Source organism: Lagopus muta, chromosome 5 (genome assembly GCF_023343835.1).
Source record: "Lagopus muta isolate bLagMut1 chromosome 5, bLagMut1 primary, whole genome shotgun sequence".
NCBI classification, from domain to species: Eukaryota; Metazoa; Chordata; class Aves; order Galliformes; family Phasianidae; genus Lagopus; species Lagopus muta.
Window position 1 is genome coordinate 24,950,285 of NC_064437.1, and position 17,994 is coordinate 24,968,278.

A 17,994-nucleotide genomic window follows, 5' to 3' on the forward strand; every position below is an offset into this window, starting at 1 on the left:
TTCTGCCCCTGCTCCAAGTGGACTGGGAGCACAAAGAACCTATCATGCATTACAGGACATAAATCACAAGTGTGCACGATGGACTGCCACAGAATCATAGGATCAGTAAGGTTGGAAAACCATGATTTTCTGCAGGATTCTGTATCTTCTAAAAGCTGTTGCTTCAGATGTACCCATGCAGCTCTCACTCAGACCCCTCACTTCCTACAGTGGTTATTGTGTCCAAAAGCAAAACGTCATTGTTTCAGATTCCTCAGGATTGTAGAGTCAGTAGATCCTTTGCTCATACCTTGTTTTTATCTGCAGATAACTCAACGTTGCTCTTGTACCTCCCAAATGTTGTTACAGGAGTTTTGTGTGCAACTTACTTGGCATCCAAAGCTTGCCTCCTGAAAATGTATGTCTTTTTGCATTTATCTGCAGTGATTATATGGAATTCAGGCTGCCCGGAGCTGTGGTGCCCCATCCCCAGATGTGCCCCCAGTCATAGATGGGCTCTGGGCAGGGTTTGGAGCTCAGTGATCCAACAAGAGCCATTCTGTGATTCTGTGATTCTGTGAATTGCTTTCTGCTCAAGCCATCACTTAGGCTGCCATAATTTCAAATGTATTTATGGGGGGGGGGTCTCAGCTCACAGCTTTCAGGCTTTAGTTCTGGGTTCTTTTCCCTTCCCATGTTACTCAGAGAAGGCAGGATTCTTAGATGTTGGCTTAGGTGAGGGCAGATCTCATTAGAAGAGGGAAGACCTCATGTGGCAAAGGACAGCATGTCCTAATGGTTGCAGCACAGCCCGAGGAGCTCAGCATCCTGAAGCTAATCCCACTGTGGGCTGCATTCCTTGCTTGACCTTGAGCCACCGGCCAGGGGGTGGATGTTCTGTGTGTCTCAGTAACCTGGCAGTATTATGTGCATATATCCCAGGTCTTGCCTAGATTAATAAATCCATATTTGTGAAGAAAGCCTTGATAAATGCTAACCGCGTTAGTACATGTAGGTGAGCCTGGCACAGGAGGTTGGGAACACGCTGTATGTCCGCTGGGATGCACTGTGCTGGAGGCCCTCAGCCAGGGCTGCTCAGCAGGGAGAGGCTGTGGTGGGTTGTTCCATCCTCCTGGGGAGGAGCACACATCTGCAGGGAGGGCTAGAATACAACTTTTCCACTTAACATGCTCCCCCATCACCCACTGTCAGCAATGAGATTAAATTCTGTGCGACTGCAGAGGACGTTGCATGATTAAAATCCTCTTTTAGAAATTAATATGTACCATCACTCGGTAGCACTGTGCCTCTTCTCGGAGAAGGGTATTGTCTCCTGAGCACTCAAGGTGTGAGAAGCCACCAAGGGAAGCTGTCTATCTTGGAATTTTATGCTGGAGCACAGTTGCTCCACTCCAGCTGCATAAAATTACAGGGACCTGGGGACTGCTCCCTCCATGGGGTCGTGCAGCTGGAGGAAGGAGCGATAAAAGGAAGGCTTCAAACTTTTTGTCTTGCCAACAACAGAGTAGATTTCCCAAAGGAAAGGGAGTCTGCAGCCACCCATTCCGCCCAGAGAGGTGGTGGTGCCCCGTCCCTGCAGACAGCCAAGGTCAGACTGGATGGGCTCTGAAGCTGTGGGTGTCCCTGCTCAGTGCAGGGAGTTGGACCAGATGGCCTTGAAGGGTCCCTTCCAACTCAAATGGTTCTGTGGTTCTCCATAGCAAAGCTCTCCCATAATGCTGCTTCAAGAGCTGGGAGTGTTTGCAGCTGGTCCTGCTGCCGTTCCCATTGATACACACATGGATGTGGACTCTGTCCATTCACATCCCACCCTGCTCTGAGTCCCTCTTGCAGGCTTTAGACTTCCTTGGCAAATGAGTGCACGTACACTTGCTGCTGGGGCTCTCTCAGCTGAGCAGTGCTGTGCTGGCAGCCTGTCCCAGGGGGCTGCTGTCTACTGGGTTGGTTCTACACCTGGCTGACATCACACCTTGGCAGCTGGGACCAGGAGGGACAAGAGCAACTGCGTCTGCTTTGCAGCTATTAAGGAAGTTTTGTTTTAGAGTAGGGTCTAGTGCAGGCTGAAGTGATGCTCTCAGGCTCATGCAGGTGAATGAGGATTCATTCCCCATTGTCATTCTTTTACAGAATCTGAAGAAAACTTGCAAACTGTTCATAACTATGAAATATACCAGAGAGTTTGGCTGAGCAGGTTATTATACCAAAAAAGAATAGATAGAATGCTTACCTGGGCTCAATGTAAAACTCCAAAGGAGGGATCTCCAGAAGAGATATTTCCCCACTGGTAGTCAGCTCTTAAATGGGGTCTAGGAGAGGTGCAGCCAGGCTCCACTCCTTCCATTAGCACAGGTGAATTGCCTTCACCTGTGCTCCTATGGCTGACTCATTGCTCGCCTCAGGTGATCAATCAGAGGTTCAGCAGTTCCCATACAAAGGGGAACATTCATCTTCTTTTAAAACAGAAGTCTTGATTTTTGTCTGTTTGTTTTTCCCTAGCATAGGTGTAGGAGCTCACAACAATATGTATTTCAGGAAGGAAGGAATCTGATCTTTATTTTCTGTTAAATGTTATTTGCATGGCATTAGACTTTAAGTAGAACTTGTTGGAGCACTGGCCTGACTGGGTGAACATAGCTCTTCCACTTCTATTGCCAGAGCTCCCAGCAAATCACAGAGTATCCCAAGTTGCAGGGGACCCATATTGATCACTGATCCTCTTCTCAGTCTTGCTGTGTTCTGAATTCAGCTGTCTGCAGAGGTACACACGTTGGCTGGTTCTATGAGCTGAGGGCTCAGGATTGGAAGGATTACAGAGAACCAAAGGGCTGAAGCACGTGCCCCAAGCATCGCTCTTCTGACCCTTCTCCCCATGTTGGGTACCATGTTCTGGAGCTGGCACTTGGGATGTGGGTGCCTCTGTTCTGGACCCACACATTTCTACTGGAGCTCTTCCACCTGCTGGCACACTTGTGGCCTCAGCTGCTCCACCCTGCTTTTCCTCCAGGAAAGCAATGATCTGGGGACGTTCACAAGCATGCTAACTGAAAGCAGACACTCCGTTTCCAAAACCGAATCTGGCTTTTAGCAGGGTTGATTTAGGTCAGAATTAATGCAAACACTTGTGTAGACCATTTAGCGTTTAGTTTATGGACCTGTTAAGGCAGCAGGATAATCCCTTTAGATTACCCGTGTAATTCCTAGTGAATATTTATTTTAAAGTGACTTCTGTGCCCTCAGTCATTAGCGGAGGTTGGTAATGCATCTCACAGCTGCCAGCCTCAATGCAACCGCATTCGTCAAGGGGAGGGTTGCTCCTTTTGTCTCCTATCTTCTTTTTGTCCTTTTTAAACCAACTCTTGCTGGCTTAATTCCCCCGAGCTCACCTCGGGGAGCAGCCCCATGGCACTGAGCTGGGCTCAAGCATGGGCAGGCAGCCTCGAGCCCGGGCTGCTCTCAGTTGGGCACCACGGTAGCATCCACGTGGGCTGCGGTGAGGACGGAGCAGGCTGCGGGTTCAAGGACGCCCTTCCACTTTAATGTGCACAGACATGCACCCGCTCACAGGCTGATTGGCAAGGTTAACTCGGAGAGGCTGCAGCTTTTTAAACTGATTTGATTAGACCCGCTACTTTATCCCATTCCCTCCCCCGCCACCCCCTGGGCCCCCCACCTCCTGATCCTTTTAACGCAGCCCTTGCTCCAATAACCAGCCCTTCGGGGGGCTTTTCCCCCCTTTTTTTCCCGATTTTCGTGCTGAATTTGGATGTATTGTAAAGCAGATTATGTGGCCCTATAGGGAAGCTCGGGAGGCAGCATCTCAGTCTCAGGGGTGTGTTTTGTTGTGGCTCAGTGAAGGGCTGTGATCCCCCTCCTCTTCCTCGCTCTGCCTGGCTATGCACCTTCACCAGCTCTCCATGGGTTTGGACTCAAGCACACATAACCCTCCAGTTCCCCATCTCTCCCAAAACTGGGGGCATGAGAGGAATTATGCAGCCAGTAGCCCTTAGTGACTGCAGCTGGTCTCTCAGTTCCATCTAGCCCAGAGGATGCTTCAAGTCCCAGCTCTGATGTTTTGGACACACGTTCCTTCATTGCATAGATTCAAACTTGTTAGGACACCCTGGAGAGCCACACAAATGGGTATGTTTCAGCAGGGCACCCCTGGCAAGCTCAAGGGGCACCAAGGTGCCAATGCTGGGGCTGCTGGATGGAGCCTCGTCCTGCCCGGCTCAGCGCTCCTCTCACAGCACGAAGGCTTTGTGTGCTTCCACTTGTCAGTTCTGGGCTCCATCCCTGGTATTAAGCTGATGTCTGTCATATTAAATACTCCAGGGGAATTCGGAGCCTCGTATCAGCATACATAAGTGCCTCTTGCCAAGTCTCTTTAGTCCTCGTAAATAAATAAGTAAAGCCTATAAATTATAGGCACTCACAAAACCAGAGCACCAAAACTCACAAACCAAAACGACAGGTGAGGGACCAGCACCACTGCACTTTTGGGGACCCTAAAGGGAGATCCATCCGGTCCCTTTACCCCATCTCACTCCTCACCACCATAACTGACCTCAGTGCTGCAGGCTGGGGAGCTCAGCGTGGCCGAGGATCCCATCCAGCAAATAGGACCGACCCTCCAGAGTCACCCTGGTGGAACAGCACAGGCTGCAGACAATCCCCAACCCGCAATGTATTAAACCTTGACACACTGCATTACTTAAGAGGTCTCGGGGAAAATTAAAACCCTTTTGACTGGGTTTTGCAATGCAGGGGAAATTTTAGTGACATTTAAAAGGTTTTTCTTGTGTTCCTCTAATGGGATAAATAAAAAAAGGCTTGTTTTAGGCCAGCAAATGGGGGGACAATCCAATTTCCCTGATTCCATCAAGACACTCTTAAAGCATTAGCTTGTGTGGTTTTAAAAAAAAAAACCAACCAACAAGCACACAGCAGCCTGACCCCCTGCATGATGGCTTTGGGAAGTGTCCCGATGTGGAGGCATTCACCCTGCCCAGCCAGCTCAGCACCCTGAGTGGTGGTAAGCAGGTCAGGAAGGTTGTGCAGGGGAAGCACAAGTCCAGTTCATTATTTACTGCAGCAGTCCTCACTGTCCTGCAGGGCTGTGCTCGAGGCTGACGTGCTTTTGCTCTCGGGAGGAAAGAAATGCCACTGAGCAGCAACGCTACTGATGAATGAACGAAATCAAAGAGAGCCCTTAAGTTTATGTTTTTAAGCGGCGTTTCGGTTCCAAATAAATAAAGGTTCCCCGTGGAACCTTCCATTTGCAGTTTGTTTCCGTCAGTCACGAAGATTAATGCATCAACACTTGCTTCGAAGGGGCTCAGGGGATGGGTGATGGGAGATGCTCAGCCTTTCACCCCGGGGTCAGCGCTGCCCTGGGTCGGTGGCCCACCAGCCCATGCCATCTGCTGCTCCCACAGCCCACCCATGCCACGTGTGCTTCTGCACTGCTGTGTGCTGGGACAGATGTCGGGGCCCAGCAAGCTCCCTGGGGCTGATGGGGCAGCAAATGGGGCAGCCCTGCTCTGCACTGTGACCCCAGCCCTCGAACCAAGCAGTGCTGGGGAACTTGACCTTATGCCATGAATGGCGAGCCTGTTCCTCCTGCATCTCATTCACAAACAGAGCATCCCTGAGCATAAATCTGTCTGGTGTAAAGTTGGCCATGCTCTTCCCCAGTCGCCTCCTGATCCTGCTGCATTTCATTAGGAACACTTCTATTATATGGCGAGCGGGGAGCAAGGGCTGCCCATGGAAAGAGCCCTTAAAGTGAAGATCCATTCTGCATCTCACTAATTGTATTTAGCTGGCTGTGTTTTAACAGTATTGTGGTTCCGCTGAGAAATTCCATCTACTGATAGCGGGATGACCCGAGGCAGCTTCCTCCAGATGGCTTTCCTACCTTTATTTCTTCAGTATTGGAACTTTATAAAAACTGGTTGTAAACCTGGCTGGCTGTGAAAGAGCAGCACTAACAAACCTTCTTCCTCTCATTTATTTCTCCCTTCTTCCATCAGGGAAAAGTCCTGCAGCTCATAAACAGAGATTTTTCAGAGCCCAACCTGAAAAAGTAGTTGTGTTGGATAAAACGAGAAAGGGATATTGTGCACAAATGGCCTTACAAGAAATGCTAAATCAGCTCCTGATACAATTCACAGAGGCTGTGAAAGGGCCTTTAGACATCACAAAGCAGAATCCCTTCGTGGGAAAGAATCATAGAACGGCCTGGGTTGAAAAGGACCACAGTGATCATCTAGTTTCAACCTGCTATGTGCAGGGTCACCAACCACCAGACCAGGCTGCCCAGAGCCACATCCAGCCTGGCCTTGAATGCCTGCAGGGATGGAGCATCCACAACTTCCTTGGGCAACCCAGGAGGTTGTGGATGTGGATAGGAAGCATCCTATATGGGCTCCTGCACCCAGCACAGGGGGCAGGCCCTAGTGCCTCCCCCAGCAGACAGCTGCATGCAGAATGCCTGCTAAGTCCAGATTAGCCACAGAGCAGTCGTCAGGCTTAAGAAGCAGGCGTGCTCGGGAGGAAGGCGGCTGTCCTGGGAGACCTATGCACTTGTTTAGTGAGTTTGTACAACTCCAAGCCCGAGGATGGTTCTGACCATCCGAATATGGGAAGTTTGGATTTTGTACATTGAGCTGAGGAAAGTTTGTGAGACCAAAACAAAGCCTCTGGATTCTTTATCCTCACTGGCCTGAAAACAGAACAGGAACTGAGGCATCCTTTAGGCTCTTAGAGCTGTGCCTCTAGCCACGGTACTAATTGCAGTGTGCCCACTCCTTTTGGAGCCTGCATTACTCCTGACTGCAGTGCAAGAGTGCAGGAAGGCATTATGCAGCCCTTCCTGGGCTGTGCCTGCGGGTGTGGGGACAGGGTTTGGGAGGCAGGAGCCTCCCTTCCAGCCCTGTAGCTGCTTGTGGCACTCGTGCATGCATGCAGCATTTCAGGTGCCTTTGCTGGAGGTGAAGCCAAACCCCTTGGTTTGGTACTGCTCTACTTCCACAGGATTGACATCTGTGCTTTCCCTTTGTTTTTCTTTCTTTCTTTTTTTTTTTTTTTTTTTTGTCTTCTCTAATGACCACTCGGCCATTGGCTTTAAAACTGGCACTTTAAAAGGAGAGGATGTAGAGAAGTGCAGGGTGGTTCCTCTGATGCCGTTATAGCTGACAGAAATGCAACATCTCCTGAGCCCCTTTACACTCTTTTCAGCACAAGCCTTGGCATCCCAACAGGCTCAGCCAAACAGAGCAGCAGCAGCAGCATCGCTCTCGGCTCCCGCTGTCTCCCATCCCACCTGCTCCATTTAGCAGCCTGAGCAGGCTTCCTTCCCTGCAGTCTGGCAGAGCAGCACAGCACCTTGCTCTGGACGTGGATCTCTGGGCTTGCAGCATCATCACCATGCTGGGGCCATGTCACAGCCCACACGTGCTGCTCCGACAGCCGGTCCCGCGCAGGCACGGCGCCAGCAGTGACTTTACAGGCTTTGTGGCAGAGATTATTTAAAGGAGATTAACCCTTCTAAACCCCTTAGATTTTAATTATTTCTGTATGTATTTATAAAACCCTCAGTCTGCTGGTTCCAGGGCACAACTGCCCCAGTCCCCATCCTTAACCTGGATTTGGGAATACACAACACAGCCATATTACATTGCAGGGCTGGGCTGGAGAGGGGTCACTCTGCTTATTTATTTATTGCTTTCGTAGCACAGTTCAATCCGGGATGAAAACGAAACATTATGATATCCAATTGCCAGGGGAGCTAATAATTAGGATGGCGTTAAAATAACAGCACTGACACTGCATTAATTGAATTGTTTGATTCGGCGCAGCGTCGCTCGCTAATTGTTTGCTTAGGGCAGCTCTGCTGTTGGTGCCGCCTGTTGCCTCCCCACTGCCTGTGCTGCGCACCTCTGAAGGGGTGGCCAAAGGCAGGGATGGACCCAAGGAAGATGGCTTTGTTTGCTCAGCCTTTTGTATGCATATTAGTGTTGTGAAATGACAGTCTGGAAGATCACAGTGGCTAACAGGTGCTGCTGGAAGGGAGAAAACAAAGGGTGCACATATCCATCCTTACACACTTTGTCATGCTAATTCTGGGCTAATTAGCCCTTTTAGAATTAAGGACTAATGGAGGAGATGTTACCACTGCTCATGGGAGCTTTAAAATCCAAATATTACCCAACCTGGCCAGTCTCAGGTCACCCACACTGTGCTTTGCAGGGGAAGGAAGAATGCTGAAGGGGTGGGAAGCCAGTCCTACTAAGAATGGTGGACCAGGGATGTTGTAGAGACCACTTCTATGTATGGGTTACCACCTTGGCATGGTGGCTTTAGCCCTATTTCTGTGTATTCTGGGACTGCTGCTGAGAAACAGCAGTATTTAAAGGCTGGTTTAAGTATTTGTGAATGCAAACATAAAGGGTGGTTGTTGCAAGAACCCAGAGCACACTGGATGCCAATGATATTTTAAAAATAGGTCATTCTGATTGTGTTTCCTAAAATTGTATGATTTTTATTTATTGTTACACCTTGAGCAAGGAAATAAAAGCAGGGGAAATTCATAGATACTTTTTTTTTTTTTTTTTTCTGGGAGAATCTCTTTAATATGCACACAGTTCTCCTCTTCCAGCAGTGAACGTTTGACCAATAGCAATTAATTCCTGATCACAGTCTTTCTATGAGGTAAGAAAACATTAATGTCTCCATTAGGAGTGCTCTGCGAGGTGGGATTGATCATTGGGCATCCCGGCCGGGACGGACGCACAGCTGAGTGATGTACAGCAGAAACACTCAATCCCAATGTGTTTTAGGATAAATATCGTTAAGCTAATGAATTTTCCACCACTTAGGGTGAAGCATACAGTATTTCCTTTAAGGACAGGTTGTAAAATAGGGAAAAAGTGAAGGTCCTGGTATAAATCTCTTCCGTAGCTTCTTACAAAACCAACCTCACGAAGAATAACACCTGAGCCCCCAGCATTGGGTTGGCTAGGCCAACCATCCCAAAGGTTAATAGAGCTTTTGTCATGCAAATGGGAGGCTCTTGAGCTGGAAGTGCCGGACCCTTGTGCACGGTGGGGGGGGGGGGGGAAGCAAAGGGTTAAATTTCGGGGCTGTAGAAGCAGATTGTGTTTTCCTTCTATGATGTGGGCTGACAAGACATCAGTATTCTATTCATCTGTTGGGAATTAGGCTGTTAATCCAATCAATGACTCTTGAGCGAGCTGCAGCCTGCCTCCCCACTGGGGAACAATCGGATCAGACGGGAGATTGTTTAAGAGCAGAGCTCGGTCCTGGTGTCAGGTGGAATTTCCAAGCGTTCCCTAGTGAATTGGGGATGGGAAAGCTGTCTCAGCCCATTTATCCTGCCCCTTAAATAACCAGGTATCTGCTAAAGTGATAAAGCAACACAAGAGCAGAACAGGGAGCGAGGAACTTTTATGCGGGGAGGGGGCGGGGAAGCGCCCAGAGAAGGGATGTTTTAATGTCTTGGCAATGTTTGGCTTCAAAGGAAAGAGAAGGAGCAGCTTTGGGCCGTCCTGCTTGCAGCCTGCGAGGTAGCTTTAGGGAAGGCTAGCTCCTTCCAGACCCAGTTTTGAGCCCTGTTCTTGGGATGGGATGAGGAAGCCCGGGGCTCCCTGGCAGCTTTTGTCTTGTGCTAACGCAGTTCTGTCACACTAACACACAGGGATGACAACACCTGATGCTGGAGGCAACAGAAGGCAGCAAACATTATCTGGGGCAACCTATCAGCACATCTGTACAAATACGCAGCTGTGCTCAGGGCACTGAGTGCAAACTGGGGTGAAAATTCATTCTGCAATCAAAGGCAGCCCCATCTGCACGATGGCGATATCGAGGCGCTGGCTGTGCCAGAAGCACTAGATGGGGATGGTGGTGGATGTGATAAATCCTATTGAAATTGCACGTGGAAATGTAGGTGCAGCACCAGTTGGAAAGTAGGGCGATGAGGGATTAGCGTCATGCTGGCCCTCTGAACTCCCAAGGCCAGTGGGTTTGGGTGCATTAGCAAAGGCAGGCTTCCAGGGAGAGCAAGCTCAGGGGCATCAGATGCTCCCTGAGATTTTTTACGCCTGGTTTGGGAAGTGGAGAGCACCTTCATGTTATAGTGCCTGAATGAACCAGGATGCTCAGGCCGTGGGGGCCATAAGGCCATAAGGGGCTCACCGGAGAGAAGGAACCTCAGCTCCCAAGCTTGGCTTGAAAGGGCTTCTGCACCCCTCCTCCTTCCATCATAATGTTGAATCAAACAAAAGCTAATGCAATTTCCTTTGCCTTTCAGTAGGAGATTGTGCTGTAAGGACCCATACCATTAGAAATGTAATAATTGCTTCTCTATGCAGGTCTAATTTATCTGGGAGGCACTTAGGAGATAGACCTGTGATAGCTTGGTGATAGGCTTTAGGGAAGGGATGGAGAGGTGATGATAAAGATCTGTCTAGCACCTCCCATCTCCGGGGATGGCTGCCCCGTGCCTTGACATGGCAGGGGAGAGGGGCAGCTCAGTGCCAGGAGTGAGCTCAGTACAGTGCCAAGCCTGCAAGAGTTAACACGGGATGTAGTGGTGGGACGCCCAAGCCCTGTCTGGGCAGTTTGCAATCCCAAATAAGATCAGTGTGTGGCTGTTGCCTGGGTTTTGGGTTTGCTTCTGCTGGAAGTTGCCCTGTTGTTGGGAATGCTTGAGCTGTCCCAAGGTCCCCATGCTCAACATTCACAGCTGTAACACTGCTGGCACTTCTCAAACACCAGACCACTCCTCGCCCACGTATGGGACACTCGCTGTGAACCAGCAGGTGAAGCAGTCATAAGTATATTTTGCCTTAGCAAAATCAAAAGGTGGAAAAGGAGAAGAAAACATGAAGGTAGGTGTGATTCATTTTCCAGTGGTTGGAGCTTTTTGGGACTCTGGGTGTTCCCACACAATGCTGTTAGGTGGTATCGTTACCAAACTTGGGGTCACTGGTCTTGCTTTGAAAATCAGGAGGCAATTAAAAGCAAAAGTCTGGGTGTGTGTGGGTGCACACTGGTATAACACAGAGACCTTAAAGAACAACATCAGATCCCAAACTGAACCACAGCTTTGGAATGCCAGCACTTACACCCACAGTGATTCACTCACCCAACGCCTCAACTGCACAAACATTCATTCTGCATGTGTTAATGGCACGTGCCCAAACCAGGGCTGCTGTGAGCCACAGAAGTATGAAAATGAAAATAAAGGCCGTGGAGGGACATCCCATGAGCTGTGCAGTGGATTTCAGGCTGGATGTGTCAGCCCACATTGCTCACTATTACCATGAGCACATACATTCTGGAGGCCTTTCAGCTGCCATCTCACCTGCAGTCATCTCGGGGATAAAATTGCAGAGAGAGAGAAAAAGAAGATCATAGAATCACAGAATGCCCTGGGTTGAAAAGGACCACAGTGATCATCTAATTTCAACCCCCTGCTATGTGCAGGGTCACCAACCAGCAGACCAGGCTGCCCAGAGCCACATCCAGCCTGGCCTTGAATGCCTTCAGGCATGGGGCATCCACAACCTCCTTGGGCAACCTGTTCCAGTGATGAGGTTTAAGTAAATTGTTGGGAAGTTGAAGTCTAAAGTGGAAATAGATGAGACATTAAGCAGTTTTTACAAGCGGAGGGAAGTATTTTCCTGCTATTTTTTATCTCCCTGGCTTGAATGAACCTGCATCGTGCGGCTGCAGAGATTTATACTCACAGCTCCTAAGCACCAGTGCTTGTTCAGGGTCTGTATAATTCCAGCCCTCTTATTCACTCGCCTTCTAAAGACCTCATGTAAATATTTATCTTCGCTGCCTGTCCACGCTGCTGAACCCGAGCTGTTAAACACAGTTATCTCTGCGTCATTCTTATCTGTGATCCCTGCCAGTATTGGGAGCTGTGAGTAGCGAGCGGCTCCCTTAAACGTCCCATGAATGAACAGGGAAAAACAGCAATGAGAGGGGAAGAATACCTTAAAAAACAAGTGTGTGCACTGTCCATCAGCAGGAAAGGTTATTATATGTGTTGTTTTCCACCTTGGCTTGACCAAGGCGATCCCACACCTCCGTAGCTCCAGAATTCTCATCTCAGGTACAGCAGGGAGCAGAAATTCCCAAGGAGAGAGCAACGGGATGGAAGCTCTGATATAATCCTCTCTTATAAGGCAGAACTGGCATGCAGGAGCCATAGCAGCACTTAACGGATAAGGCAGTGGGTCCATCTGCACTCGGTCCATCTTCTCTCATTTCTCTCCGTTAAATTTCTCAGGAGGGCAGTGCAATCCCGTTATCCAATAAGTTGCCCACTGGTAGCTGGATTTTCATTGAGAGACATCTGTCACAGACCTGGGGCCTGGGAGGTGCGGGTCATTTTGCAGCATCTTTGTTTTGATGCTTTCAGCGGATGTGGGCTTTTGTTCTTAAGTTCTTGGCTCAGAACTGCAATGGGGTGTGATACAGCGCTTCCCAAAGAGGCAGTTGCTGCAAGACAAACTCTGTGCACTCTTGGAGTTCTGTCAGCACATTTCTAACTTCTTTTAGCATGCCCTTAATGGCACCAGCACTTGGGACTACCTAACTTTCTGTATTCACAGTTTGGAAAGAACTGATGGAACAGTCACGACAGCAGCCCTACAAGTGCCCCCCTCTGGCTCGGAGCTTACCATAAACTAAGCCAACCAATATCCCTGTCAGTTTCAGTGGGGAAGAATTAGCAGCTCCAACTCACCAGTGACCACAGTAGAGTTGTTTGTTTTTTTTTTTCCCCTTTTCCCTGGATTAAAATTTGTCACGGAGCAAACAGGAGCAAACAGAATCACATTGGAGAAGTAGAACAAATGGCACCTGGCCAGTGATCAGGCTCGCAGGGGGAAAAAAATCTGGTGTAAATAAAGTGTAAACAGCTTTTGCATAACACTGGATTAATGATCTTTTTTTTTTTTTTCTTTTCAATGGCATTGGGGTTGGAGAGATGCACTGTGTGTGCTGGGACTTCTCCCTTCTCCAACTAATAAATGCCAGCTCTGAAATGAAGGGCTCGCCAGCCCCGCCAGCACAGCTCTGCTGAAGCAGCAGCGTTTCACGCAGGCCTTTGGAAGAGGAACAAATGTCTGGAGCATTCCTGGACCAACCCTCAGAGCCATCCTCCAGACAGGGATCGCCATCAGGGTGCCCAGGTTCCATTGTGCACCTCCAGTCCCATCCACCTGCCTTTCATCTTGTTGTTGTTGGCTCAAATTTTGATGGCGGCGATGCAGAGCTCGCCTCCCATCCCCCAGCACTTTCACACCCTGCATATTTTAACTCTGCTTCTCCAATAACTCATCCGTGCTGCCCGCCTCTCCTCCCGCCCCGTTCCAGGTCGGTGCAGAGCATCTCACCCTGCAGCACGACTCTTTCCTGGTTTCCCAGCTGGGTGTGCTTAATGCCTTTGATGTCACCAGGCTTAGAAACCAGCAGTCTCTGAAGAGCAGTTTTCTGGATGATTTCCACCTGTTTTCCTGTTCTTTTGTTCCCCTTTTGCCAGTGGGCTGTTGAATTTGCACCTTAATCCCAAAGATGATGGTAATTAAAAACTTAAGTCTACATAAACAGATGCAAATACATTAAGGAGGCGAGGAGCTGAATTAGAGGCTAATCCCAATGGGGCAGTGAAAGCAAAGGGGACAGTAATTCTTCCCGTCTGTTATTTCACCTGTCCCTGTGGCGGGAGCAGGAGATGCCCAGGGCTGTGCTGCTGGGTCTGGGGATGGGACATGCACCCCAAAGTGTGGGATCACATCACCCATCTCCACAACACGTCTCCCAGCTCCCCAGGCATGTCAGCAGCCATCATTCCGTGCGGTTGTGGTGCTCCTTTCTTCACCTGCAGAGGAGAGGACTCCAGAAGCACAACAGAAATGGCTTCAGCCTTGAGTCCACCGTTGTACAGACCTGAGTTTGAAGAGCAGGGAATTAAAATGTATTCAGCAGGGGAAAAGAAAAGTGGTTTTATTCCCTGTTTGCTGAGCTGTACAAGCGCCCACGTGCCTCACCTGTGTCCTGAATTGCCATCTAAGGCTGTGCTTGCAAGGAAGCTCTCAGTAGGCATCTCCAGAAGTGCACTCAGGATTGCCAAGGATCCCAAAGTAAGGCTGTAGGACTGAAATCCTTCATTTTTATGAGCTGGAAGTGATAAGGCTGTGAACTGAATTATACCGGTGCCATGACGTGATCCACGCGTGGGTTGGTATTGATTACCCAGCAATACAGATTGATGGCAGATGCTGATTCAAAGCCTGGCTGCTGGATAGCTGGGTGTGTGTTGATCAGTTAAAGCATTGCTGTGATTCACCATATTTATTTAAGGCTGGAATTCACTTCTATCCCCGCGGCGTTGCTTACACCTCTAAAATCAAGTCTTGGTTTTTTTCAGGACGGGGAAGGCCAGACTGCACTCCATTACGGTAAGCTGCCCTTCAGCTCTGTTGTTCCCTTTTAGCAGGATGGATTTGCAGCTGGAGCAAATCACCTCTGTACATAACAGCAAATTTCAGCAGCAGCATTAGTAGGAAGGATGGATTTGATTAACCAATGGCAAAGCCCATGAGCAGTGTGATGCTAACCTCCGGGTGTCCTGGTTACAAACCAGTTTGGTGCCAGCTGGGAGCACGACGGATCTACTACCAAACCAGGCAGAGTGAAGTTACAGCTTGTCTCACTCCTGCAGCTACGTGCTAATTAAATACAAGATTTTATAGCAATCCTTTTAATTGAAAGAGTGTTCTATCTCTAAATGAGAAAAGTAGAGAGACTTAAGTGACACACGCAGTGCTGATATGCAGGGAATAGGGAAAAAAAATTATCTCCATCGTAATTTGTTCCAAAATTAAGGCATGTCCAGTTATTATTTTATACTCTCTCTCAGTGGCTGTCACTGTGTAATTAAGAGCACACTTGTCATTCTGAAGTGTTTGTGCCTCTCTCTGATCTCTCCACAAGGACATTAGCAGGATGGCAATATTGCTCTGTAGTCCATCAGCCCGAGACACAGCATTTGGATCTGGATCTAAACGGCCAGATTCCCAGGCCCCTGAACCAAGGCTGTAATTACAGTAATGTGTGAATGGTCCCCGTGTGATCTTTCCTGTAGGACACTTCATTTTCCAACTTGTTATCGTTCTGGCTGAGGTGGGAAATCTGCCGCGTCGGTGCTGCGGTGTTTGGTGATCAGCTGATTTAATTCACATGATCTCTGCAGTCATTTCTCCCACCCACCCAAGCAGCCTGTGGGACGCCTCTCCAGGTGCCAACGCTCCCAAACTGCAGGCGCTTTCCTTCCCCGTTCCGTTCCATAGCAGATCTGCTCACACACCACCCAGATCTCAAACACAGCCTTGAGTTAATCGTTCCCATCCAGGCGGCCTGAGGCTGAGACTTGCTGAAGATGTCCTGATGCAAGCACTTTGTAACCAAGTTGCTCACTGCAGCACGGAATGAAGCCTCCCCTTTTGTCAGAGGACTTTCCGGGAAGGGTTAACCCCCACGAGAGGCTGCTTTTAGGGTGCATCCATCCCTTTTTATGAGCGAGCGTGCCCTGACAGCTGTCCTTGTGGCGACAGCTCTCCTGATTACAGCCGGCCTCGAACCGCGGGCTGCGCCGGGTGATAAATTCTGCCTCCTTCTGCCCGCTGCTGACCCTGGGTTTAATCGGAGGTTAAGCGGAGGCCAGCGCTCAGCCTCATCCCGAAGGCTCTGCTCGCCTTTGGGACCCGGGTCCTGCTAAATGGCCTCCCATCTCCTCGCCTCCATCCATCCTCCCGCCCTCTGGGAATACCCAACTCATCCCACTGCAGCTCCCAGAGGAAATCAAGGCTTCTCGGAGCGCTGGCGGCCACGTGGCTGCACGGTGGGCAGGCTGTGCGTCCTCACGGGCGCTCCGTCTTCCTTGGAAAGAGCCATCTGTTCGGCTCGGTGCGGAGGGAGGGGAAATAAATAAAAAAAAAAATAGGAGAGAGAAAGAAATTCATCATCCGAACCCTGAGGATTAATGGAGTCACCAGGCGAACTGAGCTGAATGGAAATTCATCTTCACCCGTGCCGGTGTCAGGAGTGCCGCTCCGGCCCTTGACAAATAGATGTGCCCAGGGTGCCATAAATCCGGTGGTGAGGCTGCTCTGTGGGGACACTGCCCCTGTGGGGACACGGCAACCAGCCAGGGCTCACAGGAGCGGGGTGAGGGTGGGCACCGTGCTTATAGGGTTGGGCTGCAGTTCCCTGGCTGCCCTGGAAATCCCCTCTTTGCAGCCACCTCTCTGTTCGGTCCCTCCCACATCCCTGCTTCATTATAGAACGGTAGAACCACAGGACAGCTTGGGTAGGAAGGGAACTCAACGGCCATCGGGTTCCAACTCCCTGCCGTGGGCATGGTTGCCAACCTCTAGACGAGCATCATCCCCTTCCCTTCCTCCTTTTCTTTTTATCTTTTTCTATATAAGCTTCAATCACACCTTGCCTTTATTTTAATTAAACTTTGCCGCTCGTCGCTTCGGGTCAGCGCAAAACTGCCGAGTAATGCAAAAGATCCTCTGATTACAACATTTAACAGCACAAAAGAGTTAGTTGGTTATATTGTAAAAGGACCTGAGATATAATTAAAACCAAAGAGGCACCGATCCGGCAGGAAGCAGCCCTGCAAGCAGCCCAGGGCCGAGGTCTGACCCTGCTCTTTCTCCCTCCCTCCCCACAGCCTCCGCCTGTGAGTTTTCTGACATCGTGGAGCTGCTGCTGCAATCCGGAGCCGACCCCACGCTGCGGGACAAGGAGGGCTGCCTGCCAGAGGAGGTGACAGACTGTAAGGCCATCACCTCGGCCCTGCAGCGGCACACAGCAGGCAAGGTGTAGCCGTGCCACGCGGCCGGATGGATACCATCGTGCAGCAAAGCCCTGCTCTCCTCCAAGCAGGCTGCGGGTCAGGGTTTTGCATGCTCTGACATCTAGCAGTATTCCGGGGTAAGGAGAGGGGACAGGACTTGGATAGGTCCCTGTGTTTTAGTGCACACTGCCGGGGAGGGCTGCTGGCACAGCCAGGGCCATGGGGTTGCATTACGGTTTGGGTTTTTTTTTTCTCTTGGGTCCAAGCAAAACATTATAAATAAAACAAGCACAGTGTTGGGACGGTGTCTCTGCGTGCTTCTCTTGCAGGGAGGAACTTGAGGGCTCTGAGGGACGTGGTCATTGGGCAGGGTGGGGATGGGGTGATGGATGGACTGGATGATCCAAAGGTCTTCTCCAACCTTAATGAGCAACTTGGTTCCTGGGATGCTGTAGGGATGGGAGATACCATCCTCTGTCCTGCATCCATCTGTCTGCCCCCAGATGAGGGCTGATAACATCTGTGGCAGTAAGAACTGCCAACACCAGGTCCTCCTGCAGTGCACCCACTTCTGGGCTGATGCTGATGGCGTTTGGCAGCCAACACCGTGGCACAGCATTGCCCACGAGCACAGGGCAGGCTCAGCAGCAGTGATGGGCTGTGTATTCCTTTGTGCCTTTCCTCAACAGATTCCAACACTTAGGGTCACTTGCAGCCCTTGCAGGAGGTGTTGGGTCAATGGCAAGGACAAGTCAGCCCGCTGTGTCTGCTGCATCACTTTGGATGCACCTACGACAGCCCAGCGTTGCATCAGCAAACCCACTGTAGCCAAAATGCTAATTCACAGTGTGAACCAGCACCCGGTGGGAAGGCAGGGGGGACCAACTGTACCTCTCACAGCCCCCAATGTGAAGGGAACTTTGGCTCAATGGGCAATAAAACGCCCTCTTACAGCCGGGATAGAAGCAGTGGCATTGAGGCCCCTGCTTTCAGGGAGCACATGTGGGGCTCGGCACGCAGCCCTGGAGATGTTTATAGCACTTTAGGTCTGTTTGTGAGTTTGGAGCCTTTCCAAAAAAAACCAG

The 17,994-nt window shown here is 50.0% G+C and overlaps 1 protein-coding gene across 1 annotated transcript in view; it reads left to right on the top strand.

The window, feature by feature from the left end:
• The window catches only part of ACBD6 (acyl-CoA binding domain containing 6), a 68,846-nt gene extending 51,641 nt beyond the window's left edge, over positions 1–17,205 (top strand). Inside the window, exons 7-8 of the mRNA XM_048943832.1 lie at positions 14,471–14,501; positions 16,784–17,205. Of these exons, the coding sequence (XP_048799789.1) occupies positions 14,471–14,501; positions 16,784–16,938 (186 nt within the window). The 3' untranslated portion in view covers positions 16,939–17,205. The remainder of the gene's footprint in view (positions 1–14,470; positions 14,502–16,783) is intronic.
• Positions 17,206–17,994: the final 789 nt, after the last annotated feature.